At 34.3% G+C, this 20,838-nt stretch overlaps 1 protein-coding gene across 1 annotated transcript in view; it reads right to left on the minus strand.

Annotated features, from left to right (window-relative positions):
- ABCB5 (ATP binding cassette subfamily B member 5) overlaps nt 1-13,479 on the minus strand; it is a 113,013-nt gene extending 99,534 nt beyond the window's left edge. The window contains 4 exon segments of the mRNA XM_004316485.4: nt 7,056-7,110; nt 9,441-9,591; nt 11,254-11,308; nt 13,427-13,479. Of these exon segments, the coding sequence (XP_004316533.3) occupies nt 7,056-7,110; nt 9,441-9,591; nt 11,254-11,308; nt 13,427-13,479 (314 nt within the window).
- Nucleotides 13,480-20,838: the final 7,359 nt, after the last annotated feature.

Below are 20,838 nucleotides of genomic sequence, written 5' to 3' on the forward strand. Positions count from 1 at the left end.
TAAGGGGTACTAAGGGGAAGTAGGCCTATAAACAAGAAAAATCTCAAATAAACAATCTAGCTTAACACCTAAAGGAACTAGAAAAAGAAAACAAATGAAGCCCAAAGTCTGTAGAAGGAAGGAAATAATAAAAATCAGAGCAGAAATAAATGAAATAAAGACTAAAAAGACAATGGAAAAGATCAATGAAAAACTAAGAGCTGGTTCTTTGAAAAGATAAACGAAATGGACAGACCTTTAGCTAGGCTCACTAAGAAAAAAGAGAAGGCTCAGATAAACAAAATCAGAAACAAAAGAGGAGAAATCACAAGATACCACAGAAATACAAAGGATTATAAGAGAATATAATGAACAGCTATTTGCCAACAAATTGGACAACCTAGAAGAAATGGATAAATTCTTAGAATCAGGCAAGCTTTCAAATAAACAAATGGGACTACACCAAACTAAAAAGTTTTGCATAACAAAGGAAATTATCAACAAAATGAAAAGATGACCTATTGAACGGAGGAAGATATCTGCAAGTCATATATCCAATAAAGGGTTAACATCCAAAATATATAAAGAATTCATAAAAATCAACAACAAAAAAAACAAACAACCCAACTAAAAAATAGGCAGAGGATCTGAGTAGACATTTTTCCAGAGAATGCATACAGATGGCCAAGAGACACATGAAAAGATGTTCAACATCACTAATCATCAGGGAAATGTAAATCAAAACCACAATGAGGGCTTCCCTGGTGGCGCAGTGGTTGAGAGTCTGCCTGCCGATGCAGGGGACACGGGTTCGTGCCCTGGTCCGGGAAGATCCCACATGCCGCGGAGTGGCTGGGCCTGTGAGCCATGGCCACTGAGCCTGCGCGTCCAGAGACTGTGCTCCGCAACGGGAGAGGCCACAACAGTGAGAGGCCCGCGTACCGCCAAAAAAAAAAAAAAAAAAAAACCCACAATGAGATATCACCTCACTTCCATCAGAATGGCTATTATACAAAGACAAGAAATAACAAGTGTTGGCGAGGATGTGGAGAAAAGGGAACCCTTGTGCACTGCTGGTGGGAATTTAAATTGGTGAAACCACTATGGAAAACAGTATGGAGATTCCTCAAAAAATTAAGAATAGAACTATCATATGATCCAGCTATTCCAATCTGGGTATTTATCTGAAGAAGTCAAAACCACTAATTTGAAAAGATATATGCACCTCTACATTCATTACAGCATTATTTACATCCAAAAATATATAAAGCCAAGATATGAAAACAATCTAAGTGCCCACCGATGGATGAATGGCTAAAGAAGATGTGGTATACACACACACACACACACACACACACACACACACACACACACACACACACACACACAGTGGAATACTACTCAGCCATAAAAAAGAAAAAAATCTTTCCATCTGCGGCAACATGGATGGACCTTGAGGATATTATGCTAAGTGAAACAAGTCAGATGGGGATAGACAAATACTGCATGATTTCACTCATATATGGAATATTTTTAAAAAGCAAAATAAATGAACAAACAAAGCAAAAATAAAACTAACACATAGATACAGAGAACAGAGTAGTGATTACCAGAGGGGAAGGGAATGGGAAGAGGGTGAAATGGGTGAAGGGGGTCAACTGTGTGGTGATGAACGGAAACTAAACTTTTGGTGGTGAGTATGCTGTAGTATATACAGAAGTTGAATTATAATGTTCCATTATAATTATAATGAAACTTATATAACGTTATAAACCAATGTTACTTCAGTTAAAAAGAAATGTAATCATTTAATAAACCTATACTGGGTGTCCACTAGTATGAAGTTCTAGAAATAAATACAGTCAAGAGCAAGATAAGAAGTCCCTATTCATGAAGAGTTTACATTCCTGTGTGAGGAGACAGACAACACACAAAGAAAAAGAATTTTAGGTTGTTTTATGTGGAAAGTAAACAGGGTGATAAGTCATGGAATAACTGGTGGGTAAAGGTGAGTTGGGAGAGCTAGTGAAGATAAAAAGAGTGATTAAGAAAAATTTCCTTGAGGAAATGATATTATGGCTGGGATCCAAAAGGAGAAATGGAGCCAGCCATAAAAACGCAAGAAGAGCATTCCAGGGACAGAGAACAGCAAGTAATAAGGTCAGAGGCAGGAAAGAGCTTAGCTTGTTCCCAGAAGAAAAAAAGTCCAAAGAGTTATGAAATTATGAGGCTGGAGAATTTGGCATATCATAGGGCTCTTAGCTATGGTGCGTTGTACAGGTTTTCTTCCAAGAGAAACAGAAGACCATTTAAGCGTAGAATGTTCTTATCTATTCAACTTTTAAAAATATTAGTCTGGGTCCTCTGTGGAGAATGGATGGAGGTTACAACAAAGCAAAACAGACAGTTTACTTAGGAGGTTACTGCAGTGGTCAAGGTGAGAAGGATGGAGGCTTGGATGTAGATGGTAGAAGCTGATTGCCAAGAAGCAGACAGATTCTAGATATATTTTGGAAATACAACAACAAACAAGAATTGCTAATGTAATGGATGTGAGGAATGCAGGAAGGGAAGAAAGTAAGGATAACTCCTTAGATTTTGTTTTCAGCAACTAAGTGAATGGGGTGCCATTTACAGATGTGGGAGACTGAGACAGGGACAGATTTGCAGGAGATATCAAGTGTTTTGATTTAGACATAAGTCTGACATGCATATTAAACATCAAAGCGGTTATCAAGTAAGAAGTTGAAAATGAGAGACTGAAGTGCTGGAGAGGGGTATAGGCTGGAGATGGAAATTTGAAAGTCACCAGCTTACAGGTGGCAATTAAAACAAAGTATTGGCTGAGATCATCCACAGAGACACAGAATAAAGTATAGATAAAAAAGAGGACAAAGGACTGAGCTCAGGGACTCTCCAAACATGGTAGAGTTTAAGATGAAGGCAAAGAGCCAGTAAAGAAAGCTGAGAAGTGGCCAATGAGGTAGTTGGAAATCCAGGAGAGTAAAGTACCAAGAAAAGCACAGAGGACCATACACTTGAGTCTCATTATTCCCAGATTCTGTGTTGGCAAATGTGCCTGCTCAATGAAATTTATTTGTAATCAAAAATCAATTTTTTTTTGTTTTCATTGTTATTTATGGACATGTGTAGAGTGGCAAAAATTTTGAGTTACCCAACACAGGTACTCCCAGCTCAGGCTGAACAAGGCAACACTCTGCTTTTTTGTTTGTGCCCTCATACTGTAAACAAGTGTCATTTTTGTCATCTAGGTAGTGGCAAGTTTTTCTAATTTTTGTGCCTTTTGTTGATGTTTTCACTGTTTAAAACGACTCTCAAGAAGCATGCTGAAATGCTGTCTAGTGTTCCTAAGTCCAAGGAAGCAGTGATGTGCCCTATGGCACATGAAAATACATGTGTTAGTTAAGCGTCGTTCAGACATGAGTTATAGTGCTGTTGACCGTGAGTTCAATGATAATCGATTGATGAAAATGTTGTGACTGGAGGTTCACAGAAACCAGGAAGCAATGGTTCAGTATCTGCTTATTCAGTGTTCATGATGACTTTAATAGAACATAATTATTACAATAACAATAATTGACTGTTTTCTAATAAGAGGGACTGTTCAAGGACAGCATAGAACACTATAGGTTTAATAGAAATCTTACTGAACTTTTTTTAATGTTGTGGGGAAAATGTTTGCAATATTGTAAGAGAAAACTGGGTTAAAGATCAAATGCAAAGGAGAAAATAAAGACTTGTACACCGAAAACTACAAAATATTGTTGGCAGAAATTAAGGAAGATCTGAATAAATGAATTGGAAGACTCAATGTTGTTAAGATGACAATCTGCCCAAATTAATCTATAGATTCAATTAATCCCTGTCAAAATCCCAGCAGGCTATTTTGCAGAATTTGAAGAGTAATCCCAAAATATGTGTAGAAATATATGTGGAAATGAAATGTCTAAAAAGAAGATTGAAGTTGGGGGACTTTCATTTCCTGATTTTTAAAAATTTATTTATTTATTTATTTAAACTCTAAAACTATAGTAATCAAGGCAGTGTGATACCAGCATAAGGATAGACTGTCAATAAATGCAACAAAAATGAGAGAACAGAAGCTAGCCCTTACATTTATGGGCATGTGATTTTTAGCAAAGGTGCCAAGGCAATTCAATGTAGAAAAAATAGTTTTTTCAAGAAACAGTCTTGGGAAAAATGAAAAAAAGAAGTGCAAAGAAGAAGTGAGGTCCTTACCTCACAACAGTCACAAAAATGAACTCAAAATGGATCATAGACCTAAGTGTCTGAGCTAAAATGTTGAAATTCTAGAAGAAAATGTAGACGAGAATCTTCACGATCCTATGCAAAGAATTCTTAAATCCAAAAGGAAAATCCATAAAATAAACACCTGGTAAACTGTACCTAATCAAAATTTAAAACTTTTCTGTTTCAAAAGAAATCTTTAAGAAACTGAAAAGACTAGCCACACATTAGGAGAAAATATATGCCAATCATATATCTTACAAAGAACTTGTATCTAGAATTTACAAAGAACTTTCAAAATTCAACATTAAGACAAACAACACAATAAAATAGGCAAAATATCTGAATATGCGCTTCACCAAAGAAATATATGAATGCTTAAAAAGTAAATAAAAAAATGCTCATTAGGGAAATGCAAATTAAAGTCACAATACGATACCACGTCATACCTACACAATAGCTATAATAAAAAAGACAATAACAAGTGTTGGTGAAGATGTGGAGAAACTGGAACACTTACACATTGTGGTGGGAAAGTAAAATGATATATCCACTTTGGAAAACAGTTTGGCAGTTTCTTAAAAGGTAAACATAAACTTACCATGTGACCCAGCAATTCTACTCCTAGGTATCTAACCAAAAGAAATAAAAACATATGTCCACACAAAGATTTATATATCAATGTTCATAGATTCATTATTTTTAAATAGCAAAGAAATGGAAACACTCCAGAAATCCATCATCTGCTGAACAGATAAACAAAATATGATATATCCTTGCAATGGATTACTATTAAGCAATAAAAAGGAATAAACTACTGATTTACATCATAACATGGATGAACCTCGAAATCATTACATTTAATAAAAGAAGCCAGGTGCAAAACCCTACATGTATGTTTCCAAGCACACGTAATGTCTAAAAAATGCAAAGCTTTAAAGATAGCAGATAAGAAGTTGCTTGGGTCTGGGGTGGAAATGGGGATTGATTGCAAAGGAGGAATCTTATTTTCAGAATAATTGTTTGATAAGTAAGACAAAGGCACAGACAACATTAAAACATTAAAATTACAGAAAACCATAAGTCATTGTATTTGGAAAATAGGTAAAATAAAATTTTTCAGTTCTTGATTATTATAGACATAAGAGGTATTATCTTATCCCCACCAAAAAAGTTATATAAAACAAGGTTTCCCAGAAATGTGTTCATCAAAACATTAGCTCAGCAGGATGTTTAGTTTCCATAGTCAAACAGGTTTGGAAAGCTTTGATTAAATTTAGCCTTAAGTATGCTTATCTGTCCTAAGTGTATCCAAAGAGGCTGTCATATACAGTGTTTTCTGAACCATTTTGACTATGGAACCCTCCTTCACCATATACCTCAAATATTTCCAAAACAGTACACTGGTTTGAGAAACAACAGCATAACAAATACAACATTATAAATGTTAAGAATGTTTCCTTATAAGTTTAGTAATCTCTTAATAACCATACATAGATTACATAGACATATCTTATTCTCCCTTTTATTATCTGTTTTTAAGATAGATGCCCCTATTTTTAAAAGTTCCAAACATTTTTGTAAGAAACTCATACTTAATGATTGTAACATCAGAACCCTGCTTTAATATTGTAAGACTAGAATTCAGTAGAAGAAAGTTCCTGGATCCTAATCAGGAATTTTTAAAAGATGCAACATAAATACACTTTATGTAAAAAGTGCTAAAAAATAGAAAATTTCCCTCAAAGAAAGTTGAGACTACAGCAAAGCACAACTTGAGGCAGCATTATTCACACTGTAGTCCAGAGCAGCACTGTCCAATAGAATGTTCTGTGATGAAGAAAATGTTCCATATTTGTGCTGTACAATATGGCAGCCAGCCATATGTGACTTGAGCACTTGGCAAGTGACTGAGAATGAGAAACTGAATTTTAAATTTTATCTAATTTTAATTAATTGAAGATTAAGTAGTCACATGAGGCTGTGGCTAACAGTGTGGAAGGTCAAGAATTATGGCCCAGAGGGTGTCACTACAATGTGATGGATGTCTCTTGGGGTTGCGTAGGATGGAGGCTTCATTTTTTGGGGAAAAGATTAAGAGATCACTTAGGTCTGATAAGACTCTGTTAGTTTCAGTGAGACACTACTGAAATCCAGCGAATATACTCAGTAAGTTTGCACAAACTCAACACATGTGACAGAGGAAAGCATATTGCTTAACATACAAGCCTACAAAAACAAAATGTCCCTATAAATTATCTGTTTCAGACTTTACAATTAGTAGTCTGAATACAACTTTACTATAATAGTCTGAATAATTAGTCTCCAAAATTAGCCTGAGTAAAACTTTACTCTTTTTATTTATTTTTTTATTTTACTATTTGTTGCACACATCTTCCTGGCTTTTAAAGTTTACAGAAGTGGCATTTTTTCTGTAAGTTTTGTAAGAAAAAAAATTTAAAAAGGAAAAAGTAGTAATTTAACCTCTAGGTTATGTACCTTCAGTCCTAGGAAACAAAATTTATATAAAAATGCAAATCCCAAGACAACATTTCTATTGATGTCAATTTTGTCAAAACTGAAAGCATATGAACTTATATACCTTTCAAGTAGGAGAAAAAATTATAGTTACACAATTATAATTGTGTAATTATATTTTCTATACCAAACAAAAGAAGAGGACATGTTTGCTTTACTCATTTATATGCAATATTAATGATCAGACAAACATTTCAGTTTTCTTCCTTATAAATATTGAATAAAGCAGCATGCAATGAATATGATATTAACATTTCATTTGGACTTACACAATCATATCTTCATTCACCTTCTCTTGAGACTGAGTACAGTTCCGATAATTTGCTGTAAAAAAGTTTTTTTAATTATAAAGGAAATTAATAAACTTATAATTGGCCATGATGTCTTTTATACATAGCCCTCCAAACCAAATATGGTCCCTTCTCAAGAAAATGGACTTAATGACTACACACTGGTTAATGATCATCTTATTTTCTATTCTTTAACCTAAAATTTGAAATTGTTCTCTCTGGTCTCAAGAAGCACACATGCAACATGAAAAATTATAAGGAAATATTAACCATGTAGCTCATAGGTGGAAAGAATTCTTTAGGACATCTCTGATTTCAGGTAACAGGCACGTAAGTAATAGTAATAGAATTTTCCTTTCCTGTCAAAATTATGCATTTAGAATTCAGTTTGAGATACTCCAGGGAGTAATTTAGAAAGTCCAAGAAAAGCAAGAACACAAATGAAAGTTGTAGAGGTAGGAGTCACAAGAAAAATTTAAAAGAAGCTCATCGAAATTTGTTGGGTATAACAAGGATAGCAACATCATAAAATGGTATTTAAATAATCCTTGGTTTACCAGTTTGCCATGTAAACTTTTCTATATATATTCTAGCAAAATCTACTTCATACATTAATTAGTATACCAAGGTTGTAATTTTACCAGAAGCACAAAACAGTGGTTGATATCAACTATCATAATTTTCTTTCTTAAATAGCCATAATAAACATTTGTAATAAATTGCAGACAACATGTTCTTCGTATCTTACATAACCACAGTATCATCACATATGATGATGTCTATGATCTTTATTTATGTGCAAACAATCATTTTTCCTTTATTCCATTTTTGGAATTGTGGCAGGAAGCACTTTTAAAGCAGCTTATTACAAATATCAGAATTGACATAGAAGTATTGACATAGAATTGACATATAAAACTCAGTAGAAAGTTTTAATGAAATTTAACTGAGTTAATAAAGAGAATACATATTGTTTCTAAAAGTAGTTCCTACAGTCACACTAAAATGACATAATGTCATTTTGGAGATTATATTAATAGACGTAGAATGTGCGAAAGTTCGGTGCTGGCATAAAAATGGGCCTGTGATCAATATGATAGTTACTATTCATATTTTCAATGGTAGGAGCAAAAAAATCTTCCTCTATTATTCTTTAGAAAACAAATGCTAGAAGGTTGACGACATATGCCTTAATATCTCCACTTCTCTTTAATAATATGTTATACCAGTAATATCCATACATTTATCTAAATCTTTATCAACCTCTTTATGTGTTCATTACATTTGAAAAAACACACAATGAAACTCGAGAAACATGGAGAAGGCTTAAACAAAAACAAAATTAAAATTCAGTAATATCAGTCAGGTATGTATTGACTATTCTATCTAAAACTGACAAAGTAATTAATTATAGAGCAAACCTAACCAAAGGAGTACTCCTAAACAGACTGCCTTAGGTTGCTAGGTTTATTCTTTCTCCCTCCTGCCCTCCTTCCCTCCCTCCCTCCTTCCCTTTCTTCACTCACTCATTCACAGAGAGAGAGAGAGAGAGAGAGAGAGAGAGAGAGGGAGAGACATATTTGGCAATCAATAAATATCTGCTCAATGAATTGGCAGTTCCATTTGTTTAACAAAGTGGCATCGTTACCTTCTGTCATTAAAATATCAAAAAATTAATAACTGTGTAGACAGGAAGACACATGGAAGATGGAAGCTATGGATTTATTCACGTAAACAAGACTAGGGCATTTGAAAAATTAGGCTTTGGGTGGGAAATAAGAGGGTATGAATTAGTATTTAAAGTCAAATAGGGGGCTTCCCTGGTGGCGCAGTGGTTGAGAGTCCACCAGTGGTTGAGATGCAGGGGACACGGGTTCATGCCCGGGTCCGGGAAGATCCCACATGCCGCGGAGCTGCTGGGCCCGTAAGCCATGGCCGCTGAGCCTGCGCTCTGCAGTGGGAGAGGTCATAACAGTGAGAGGCCCGCGTACCGCAAAAAAAAAAAAAAAGTCAAATAGGGCACAGATGGTCTCCAGCCTGCCAACTCACCTTACAGATTTTGGACTTGCCAGCTTCCATAATTGTGTGAACCAATTTCTTAAAATCTGTCTCTCTCTCCCTCTCTCTCTACATAAACACACACACAGACACACACACACACATTGTATTGGTTCTGTTTCTTTGAAGAATTTTGACAAATACAGATTTTGGTTCTTTGGTCCCTGGCAATACAGAAGAATAAATGACTTAAATGTTATATAGATATTGTTTGACAAGAAAATAATCTGTATTATGAGTTTAATGTTTGTTTTATTTAATGCTTTTGAGTCCCTAGCAATATAGAAAAGTAAATATTGTACTCACTTGTGTTGGTTTTGACTAGACATCCACTGATAAGGCTGTCAGTCATTTCTCCTAAAATCAGTGACATTACAGGAAGACAGGCCCCATTTACTAGTGATGCTAGTAATCCTAGGATCATGAGTGTGATGTCCAGTCCATCAGCAAAGCGAAACTGAGGAAAACAAATAAAACATCGTAGCATGACAGCTGTTAAAAACAAACACCAAAAACCAACCTACAGTTTTTGCCATCAAGTAAATGTTATTTTACAAATTAAGAGGCTAAATAAATGTATAAGATCATGGATAAGTATTTATATATTAAGTAAAAAAAAGCCCCTGATCTTTAGGATTTACAATGTACTCTGGAGAAACTATTGACAAATAAGGTAGAAAAATCAGTACAAATTGTAGATCTGTGACACAAGTCAGGTCAGTTGTGCATATAAATCAGAAACTTCCTTCCATTTGGTTGATTCTGAAATAAATTATGATATTTGAAAAGTCTGTAATGACAATATCTTGGCTTAATGAAATATCTTGCCTTATGAAAGTTGATCTTCAAATTTTCAGTGCCCTAGGTGTATCAACGTAACATCAATGACACAACTAAGTGCAGAGAACAGTAACTATCTAGTAAAAATTAGTTCACCAAATGTAATGAATCATATTTTTCATCCTTATTTTAAATTCCTCAAATTTTTTGTATCCAGGACAACATCTATCCTGTAAGTAAGGGTCTATGATAATTTTAAGGTTGTTTGGAATGAGAAAGGAATGCCTGAAAGTCAAATAGTAAACGCTTTGTATTCTATGCTATAATGGGTCCCTACAGCACTATTCCAAAACCAAAACATGAACAAAACTTGAAAAAGTGGATTACTTATCTTACTGAGAGAGGTCAAGATAAAACATATAAGGTATTGAAATAAAATTAGATTTGAATAGCAGCAAAAGGAACTTAGTACATATTTTATGAACGGATATTGAGAAAATTTCATGTTTTTCCATTCACTCATGCAATAGCTAATAAATATTTATGGAGTAACTGCCATAGCATTGTACTCAGTACTACAGACCATAAAAAGGTATCTGCTCCTCCACCTTCCCCTAGAATAGTGTGTTATCTCCTTAATAAAGCTTGTCATGCTCTGCTACTTTCCAAGTTTTTAAATTTTTGACTTTTGAAAAAACAGGCACTGCTGCCTATGTATTTCTAATGACAATGACAACCAGGCTGACATAGAGATTAGGGTCAGTGGAGGTGATGTTTTAGGAACACGTCTGAAAATGTTCCTTGAACATAGTCCCAAAGAATTGTGCTGCCACACTTTTTGATGCATAGGATTTATAAAATATTTATGTAATTTTTTTTATTTTAAAAGGATTTATAACATTTTAAAAATAATAAAAGCAACTCATTTCAATGTATTATCATTGGAAAGTACTGAAATGTAAACATACAATAGCAAGAGTCACTCATAATTCCCCACTACTGAGAAATAACCTCTGATAACATTTATGCAGCACACACACACACACACACACTTGCCTGCACACACATACACACATATACATGCTTTTTTGGGCAAAATTGGATCATTGTATGGATATTATGTTATTTTTATTATCTCTTATTGTGCAACTTATGGGTTATTTATATATATTGATATTTTTCCTATTGGAAATAATAGTTTAATGAATTCTTTTCTTAAAATTCCCCTTTTCCCCAAATAGATGTAAATTATCAAACAAAAACAATCATTCTATGCACTCCTGACAATTCTCTAAAATTTTCTGATACATAGACATATTTTCTAACTAATTTCACTTACTTTCTCAATAGGTCCAACAACTTGCTGTCTTACTTTGGGCAGTTCTTGCAGTTTTCTGGAAAACAAATGTTTACAATGGAAGGATTACCATGTGAATATAATTTGCAAAAAGTTTTAATTAAAATTGTGTTGAAGTGTCAAATTTCACTCATTGATAACCAGTTTATATCAACACTGACATTTTAAAAGCAAACTTAATGACAGACTACAAAGATTTTTAGTATAATCACTGGGAAAGTTTAAGTCATCACTGGTTGTCTCTACATTATTTAGGTAACAAGACACACATCTGGAGTAGAATTTTTTTTTTATTGTGATAAAAGACACATAACATAGAACTTACCATCTTAACTATTTTTAAGTGTGTAGTTCAGTGGTATTAAGTACAATCGCACCGTTGTGCTACCTTCACCATCACCCACCCATAGAACTCTCATCTTGCCAAACTGAAACTCTATACCCATTAAATAACTCCTCCCCCATAGCCATTGGCAATCACCATTGTACTTTCTGTCTCTAGGAATCTGACTTCTATAGGTACTTCATTTTAGTGGAATCATACAGTATTTTGTTTTTTTCCTGAAGGGCTTATCTTGCTTAGCATAATGTCTTCAAGTTTTATCCATGTTGTAGCACATGTCAGAATTTTCCTCCTTTTTAAGGCTGAATACTATTCCATTGTGTGTGTGTATATATATATCCCACACTTTTTTCATTCATTCACCAGCAATGAACACTTAGGTTTCTTCTACTTTTTGGCTATTGTGAATAACACTGCTATGAATATGGGTATACAAATATCTCTCTAAGTCCTTGTTTTCAATTCTTTTGTATCCAAGAGTAGAAAAGCTGGATCATGTGGTAATTCTATTTTTAATTTCTTGAGGAATCACCGTACTGTTTTCCATAGTAGCTGCATCATTTTACATTCCCACCAACCCTGCACAAGTGTTCCAATTTCTCTATATCCTCAACAACACTTCGTATTTTCTGTTTTATTTTATTACTATTTTTTTAATAGTAGCCTTCCTAATGGGTATGAGGTGGTAGATTAGAATTTTCAAACCCTTTGTAACAAATTACTCAAGAGCAACTGAGAGGTTTAAATGAAAGAAGTTCTATTAAACACACATTAAACAAATGTACTGAGAATTTTGTCCCCCATTGAAAATTTCATTTCTTAGCTCACATTTCAAGGAGTTCCAGATGAAGAATGTAAATTTTTGTCCATTGATTTCAGAGAAATCTGTAATCTGTCAATTACACACACACACACACACACACACACACATAAGATTATGAAACTTTAAAAGAAGGGTGGAGGGGATCAGATTAAATTTTCCAAGAGAGACGTCACAGAAGGATGAACTTCCAAGTCTTTTCTTCAGCTTTATAACATATTGTTCTGGTGGCTTTGATAAATGACAAGTCACTTAATTTTATTCCATCTGAAGTTAATAATTTACTTATGTATTGGGCCAGCTTTCTCTGAGATGATTCATAGATGACAAAAAAATATTCCTGCAAGATTATAAAGGCTACAACCCTTTCTCCCTACCCAGATGTGGATTTTAAAGCTTAAGACCTAGTAAGTTATCTTGTTTTGATAAATTTTGTTTCAGGAATATTAAATAACTAGTGATCTAGAGGGGTTCACTACCGTTTTACAGTTTATACATCAAAATGTAACACAATTATTATGGTAAAAGTGGAAATTAAAGATTTTAAATCATTTCCATTTTAAATCTCTAAATTAATGAATTATAGGTGGAGGAAATTTTATAACACACATACGAACACACACATAGACACCTATTTACGGAAAAAATAATCAGAATCCAATATTTTGTTATGTACCACATGGAATGAAGGATTCATGGAGAATTAAAATATAAATATTCAAGTATTTTCTCTCTATATGCTGGTAAACTATAAGAAATTCAGAAGAATAAATATCTGAAGTAAATACTAAATCAGTAAATCCTGTAGCTATTACACTTCCTAAATTTACTATTAAACCACTTATAACACTGATTATGTTGAAGTCCAGCAAAATGCAAACAGCCCTGCTATTTTTGGAAAAAAACTATAAACATTTTTGCTACAGTTGAGAAAAGGGTAAGGTGTATTTGAAGTTGCAGAACAGTTTTTGTAGAATTTAGGCAAAGCTTACCTATTTCTCTGATAATTTTCTTGCATTTCTTCAACTCTTTCAGAATTTGCCATCTTATTTACAATGTAACTCTTCTGAAATAAAATATTAACAAGTATATCATGATGATGTGAATTTTTATCACTTAGTCGATATAAAGCATTCTTTACATCCCTAACAGCTTCTAAAAAAGCATGCTTCTGAATTTCACCCTGCCCCCACCACCCCCAACTCCAAATAAAGTTTCTGGTTACCTAACTCACCAACTCAGAGTTTTTTATGAATTTATAACTTCTTTGCTTAACTCTGGGCTTAGATTTGGAGCTAATAAAATTCTAGAAATGGAATAAAAGGAGGAAATCCAGACTCCATGAACAATGCATGTTTTCCCAGAATGTTAGATTTTATTCCTACTCTGACCCTGATTTTATTGTTACTGATGAAAATCTTTAAATTAACTATTGCTTAGTTTTCTCTGTAAAAAAACTGATGCAGTAGTTTCTGTTAGCCAGCAGCTTGAAGGACTAAGGTTTTTAGTTCACCAAATATAAGGCAGTTAGAGCTTCTATCATATATGAATTAACCGCTCTTAAAAATTAGAATAGTAAAAAACCTCATTATTAAAATTATATTAAACATAATGTATTATTCCTTTAGATGATACTTTAGGATCTTAGCTTGTCTTAAGTTGCAATTATCAATATAAACTATCATTTCATTGCAAATATGCAGAGATGTTTTTGCCTCAATCTGATTTGTTAGACCATGTAACATATTACCTATATTAGGATGATTATAACAAATACAAATTTAAACTCTAGAGTGAAATTAGTAATTAATTAAATACTTCCTAAGCCTCTGTAAAAACCTGTAAAATACACTTTCAAATAGTATGTTTGTCCATGAAGAAATGATCACAATGAGTCAGAAATGGTTTTAGCACTTGAGAAGGAAGACATGATACATATACATTGGCATATGCTTCCTGTTTTGGAAACCAATGGTCATAACTTCATACAAGAAATCTTCATAATTGCTGTACTGATGTTATACCATCTCCAGTTATTTAACGTATATGTAAGTAATTAAACTCTATCAATCATTACACTTTATAGAAATTAACAGTTATATAATAAAACTCATAAATTCATAAAAAGGAACCAAAACAATTTAGGCCTACCTTGGTAAGTGCATGATCTCTTCATTTACACCAAAATTATGTGTAATTTCCCCCCTCAACAAATAACTAACTGCTCTTTCAGAACCGTGTTTTGCTAAGCTTATTTTCTGATCACGCCTTAATATCTGATTACAACAATGGTGAATTTCCAGGTAAAGCACACTGTGTTCTTGTCATACTGTACTTGGGTAACAAAGTGAGCAAAGAAAATTCATTGAGCCAAATAACACTTTTTTTTAGAATTAAAAATTTTTTTTTAGTTCGCTACAATTTAGATTTATTTATTTATTTTTAGTTCTCAGATGGCTTTTCTTTTTAAAAATTTTTTTATCGTTATTTTTTATATCTTTATTGGAGTATAATTGCTTTACAATGTTGTTAGTTTCTGTGGTACAACAAAGTGAATAAGCTATAAGTATACATATATCCCTATATCCCCTCCCTCTTGAGCCTCCCTCCCATCCTCCCTATCCCACCCTTTTAGGTCGTCACAAAGCATCTAGCTGATCTCTCTGTGCTATGCAGCAGCTTCCCACTAGCCAACCATTTTACATTTGGTAGTGTATATATGTCAATGCTACTCTCTCACGTTGTCCCAGCTTCTCCTTCCCCTTGTCCTCAAGCCCGTTCTCTACGTCTGTGTCTTTTTTCCTGCCCTGCCACTAGGTTCATCAGTACTGTTTTTTTTAGATCTTTTGACCTACCTCCTAGAGTAATGGAAATAAAATAAAAAATAAACAAATGGGACCTAATGAAACTTAAAAGCTTTTGCACAGCAGAGGAAACCATAAACAAGACCAAAAGACAACCCTCAGAATGGGAGAAAATATTTGCAAATGAAGCAACTGACAAAGGATTAATCTGCAAAATATACAAGCAGCTCACACAGCTCAATATCAAAAAAACAAACAACCCAATCCAAAAATGGGCGGAAGACCTAAATAGACATTTCTCCAAAGAAGACATACAGATTGCCAACAAACACATGAAAAGATGCTCAACATCAATAATCATTAGAGAAATGCAAATCAAAACCACAATGAGATATCACCTCACACTGGTCAGAATGGCCATCATTAAAAAATCTATAAACAATAAATGTTGGAGAAGGTGTGGAGAAAAGGGAACCCTCCTGCACTGTTGGTGGGAATGTAAATTGATATAGCCACCTTGGAGAACAATATGGAGGTTCCTTAAAAAACTAAAAATACAGCTACCATATGACCCAGCAATCCCACTACTGGGCATATAGCCTGAGAAAACCATAGTTCAAAAAGATTCATGTACCACTATGTTCATTGCAGCACTATTTACAATTGCCAGGACATGGAAGTGACCTAAGTGTCCATCGAGAGATGAATGGATAAAGAAGATGTGGCACATATATACAATGGAATATTACTCAGCCATAAAAAGGAGTGAAATTGAGTTATTTGTAATGAGGTGGATGGACTTAGAATCTGTCATACAGAGTGAAGTAAGTCAGAAAGAGAAAAACAAATACCATGTGCTAATGCACATATATGAAATCTAAAAAAACACTCTTTTTAAAGATGGGTAGTGTCTATATACCCAGTTTTCTATTGTTTAGCCCCATAATATTTTTTAGTTAGCTGAGTTAGTAATTATAATAAGTAAAATAAATCTTTTCAATGTCAATGGCACATTTGCACAACAAATATTCATTGACTAATCCTATATGAAAAGCATTCATTTAATTATCTCACTGTCGTTACCTGTAAATAATCACCTCCTTCTCTGATTTCCTTCTGAACTTTGCTCAAAGCTGTATTATGTTCATTGAAGCATTCTGACTTGTATTACAATTCATAGTTACCCTATTAGATTATATTTATTTACCTATTCCTTCATGAATTCATTGAAACAAATTTTGAGCTTATATGATGTGGCTGCTAGTTTATAAAAATAAAAAGATATTTTCCCATCTCCTAAGGAACTCACACACAGTTTTTCTCTGTACTGCAGCCTCACTACTCAGTGTGGTCCCAAGACCAGCAGAATCAGCAACACCTGGGACCTTGTATAATTTATTCACTCATTTATTTATTTATTTATTTTGCGGTATGCAGGCCTCTCACTGCTGTGGCTTCTCCTGTTGCGGAGCACAGGCTCCAGACATGCAGGCCCAGCGGCCATGGCTCACGGGCCCAGCCGCTCCGCAGCATGTGGGATTCTCCCGGACCGGGGCACGAACCTGCGTCCCCTGCATCAGCAGGTGGACCCCCAACCACTGCGCCACCAGGGAAGCCCCCTTGTATAATTTAAATTAAAAAGAAAATTGTGGTAAATCCTGTTCCATTGATTTAAATATCTGTTTTTATGCCAGTACCATAATGTTTTGATTGCTGTAGCTTTGTAGTATAGTCTGAAGTCAGGGAGCATGATTCCTCTGGCTCCACTCTTCCTTCTCAAGATTATTTTGGCTCTTCAAGGTCTTTTGTGTTTCCATAGAAATTAAAAGAACTTTTTTTCTGATACTGTGAAAAATGCCATTGGTAATTTGATAGGGGTTGCATTGCATCTGTAGATTGCTTTCAGCAGTACGGTCATTTTAACAATGTTGATTCTTCTAATCCAAGAATACGGAATATCCTTCCATCTGTTTGTGTCATCTTTGATTTCTTTCATCAGCATCTATAGTTTTCAGGTCTTTTGCTTCCTTAGGTAGGTTTATTCCTAGGTTTTTTTTTTTTTTATGTGGTGGCAAATTGGATTGTTTTCTTAATTTCTTTCTTTTTTTAAATTGAAGTATAGTTGATTTACAATGCTGTGTTAGTTTCAGATGTACAGCAAAGTGACTCAGTTACACATATGTATATATTAGACTCTTTTCCCTTGTAGGTTATTACAGAATATTGAGTAGAGTTCCCTGCGTTATACAGTAGGTCCTTGTTGGTTAACTATTTTATATATAGTAGTGTGTATATGTTAATCCCCAACTCCTAATTTATCCCTCCCCCACCCTTTCCCTTTGGTAACCATAAGTTTGTTTTCTGTCTGTGGGTCTATTTCTGTTTTGTATATAAGTTCAATTGTATCATTTATTTTAAGATTCCACATATTAATTATATATTTCTCTGTCTGACTTACTTCACTTACTATGATAACCCCTGGGTCCATCCATGTTGCTGCAAATTGCATTATTTCATTCTCTTTTTTATGGCTGAGTAATATTCCAGTGTATAAGATGTGATATAGTTAATTTTTCTTTCTGATCTTTGTTGTTTGTGTATAAAAATGCAACAGATTTCTGTGTATTAATTTTGTATCCTGAAACTTTACCAAATTCGTTGATGACTGTAGTATCAATAGTTTTCTGGTAGTATTTTAGGATTTTCTATGTATGGTGTCATATCATCTGTGAACAGGGACAGTTTTACTTCTTTTCCAATTTTTGATTCCTTTTATCTCTTTTTCTTCTCTGATTGCTGTGGCTAGGACTTCCAAATGTATGTTGAATAAAAGTGGCCAGAATGGGCATGCTTATAGAAAGCCCAGAAATAAACCCACACACTTATGGTCAATTAATCTATGACAAAGGAGGCAAGAATATACAATGGAGAAAAGACAGTATGTTCAATAAGTGGTGCTGGGAAAACTGGCAGCTACATGTAAAGGAATGAAATTAGAACATTCTCTAACACCACATACAAAAATAAACTCAAAATGGATTGAAGACCTAAATGTTATGACTAGATACTCTAACACTCCTAGAGGAAAACATAGGCAGAACACTCTTTGACATAAATTTCAGCAATATTTTTTTTGGATCCCTCTCCTAAAATAATGGAAATAAAAACAAAAATAAACAAATGAGACCAAATTAAATGGAAAAGCTTTCGCACAGCAAAGGAAACCATAAACAAAACAGACAACCTGTGGTCTGGGAGAAAAATATTTGCAAACAATGCTACTGGCAACGGATTAATTTCCAAAATATACAAACATACAGTTCATACAGCTTAACATAAAAAAACAAACAACGCAATCAAAAAATGGGCAGGAGACATAAAAAGACATTTCTCCAAAGAAGACATACAGATGGCCAATATGCACATAAAAAGATGCTCAATATTGCTAATTATTAGAGAAATGCAAATGAACACTACAATGAGGCATCACCTCACACCAGTCAGAATAGCCACCATTAAAAAGTCTACAAATAATAAATGCTGGAGAGGTTATGGAGAAAAAGAAACCCTCCTTCACTGTTGGTGGAAATATAAATTGGTACAGCCACTATGGAGGACAGTATGGTGGTTTCTTAAAAAACTAAAAATAGAGCTACCATATGGTCCAGCAATCCCTTGCCTGGGCATGTATCCAGAGAAAACCATAATTCAAAAAAATACATGCACTCCAATGTTCATTGAAGCACTTTTTACAATAGCCAGGACATGGAAGCAACCTAAACGTCCATCGACAGAGCAATGGATAAAGAAGATGTGGTAGATATATACAATCGAATATTACTCAGCCATAAAAAGCCGAAATTGGGTCATTTGTAGAGACGTGGATGGATCTAGAGACTGTCATTACAGAGTGAAGTAAGTCAGAAAGAGAAAAGCAAATATCATATATTAATGCATATATGTGGAATCTTGAAAAATGGTATAGATGATCTTATTTGCAAAGCAGAAGTAGAGATACAGGCGGAGAGAACAAATATATGGATATCAAGGGGGAAAGGGGGGGGTGCAAGGAATTGGGAGATTGGGATTGACATATATACACTATTGATACTATGTATAAAATAGGTAACTAATGAGAACCTACTGTATAACACAGGGAACTGTACTCGATGCTCTGTAGTGACCTAAATGGGAAGGAAGTCCAAAAAAGAGGGGATACATGTATACGTATAGCTGATTCACTTTGCTGCAGTAGAAACTAACACAACATTGTAAAGCAACTATACTCCAATAAAATTAAAAAAAAAACAAGCTCCAATTGTTTACATATCCTCTAATATTTATATTTTGTCTTACTGCATTTCCTCAAATGCTGTTATCTTCTTCCCTCCACATGTCTACCTAGATTGCAGAGTTGAGAATTATATATAAGAGCTCCAAAGTTATATATATCTGATGTGATGGTTTATTTTATGTGTCAGTTTGGCTAGGCAACGACACCCAGTTTTTTGATTAAACACCAATCTAAAGGGTGTTGTGAAGGAATTTTTTTAGTTGTGATTGATATTTAAGTTGGTAGATTTTGAGTATAGCAGATTACCCTTCATAACGTGGGTGGGCATCATCTAATCTGTTAAAGCCCTAAGAGAGAAGACTGAGGTCCTCTAAAAAGGAAATAATTCTACTTCAAGGACTGTCTTCAGACTCAAAACTTCAACTTCTTGCTAGAATTTCTAGCCTCCTAGCTTGCCCTGAGGATTTTGGGCTTGCCAGCCACCACATTCATGTGAGCCAATTTTTAAAAATCAGTGCTCCCCATTTCCAATCTCTGTCTCTCTAGATAGACAGATACAGATAGATATAGATATAGACAAAAATACGTTTTTCTGGAGAATCCTGACTATCACACCCAGCAAGACAGAAGTTATGTGATGAATAGTACATAGAGTGACTATTCCAGCATCTACAAAGAACATTATGACCTAAATGGCTTTACCACAGATGAGAAGGGCCCTGAGGTTAGTCTTTGGAGGGTGGTTAAGATGTCAATAAATGGAGATTTGTGGAGGAGGAACAAGAACATAATTTCAGGAATGCAAAGGTGAATTATTTCACAAGAGGCATGAGATCGGTCTGGTTAGAATGAACAGTTCATGCCAAAATCAAGAAAGAGATAAGGTAGATAAGATTGTAGAAGGCACTGCCCAATTTTTCAGGCAATTATTATAATTTTCTGAGAATGAGAGTGACAGGGCCATTGATATTTGATATATTTCATCTGATGTCAAGGGTTGACTGTAAGGACTTGGGAAAAGACAAGATTTAGGCAGACCCATTATGGTCTAGTTTGATAGCAGTAAGAAAGTCATATTTGAGAGATATTTTTAAGGAAAGGTTGACAAGATACAGATTCAGAGGACAAGAAAGAAGGAATCAAAAATAAAAGTTCAATGACTAAACTTCAGAGACTGGGAATAAAAGAGTAGGAAAGATGGAAATGGGGAAGTGAGGAGAGGAAGCTGGTTTGGGGGAAAAAGTGACATTCTGTTTAAAAATTAAAGTTTGGGTTTATATTAGAGTGTCCAAGTGAACAAATCTGC

The sequence above is a fragment of the Tursiops truncatus genome, chromosome 9 (genome assembly GCF_011762595.2).
Source record: "Tursiops truncatus isolate mTurTru1 chromosome 9, mTurTru1.mat.Y, whole genome shotgun sequence".
NCBI lineage: Eukaryota > Metazoa > Chordata > Mammalia > Artiodactyla > Delphinidae > Tursiops > Tursiops truncatus.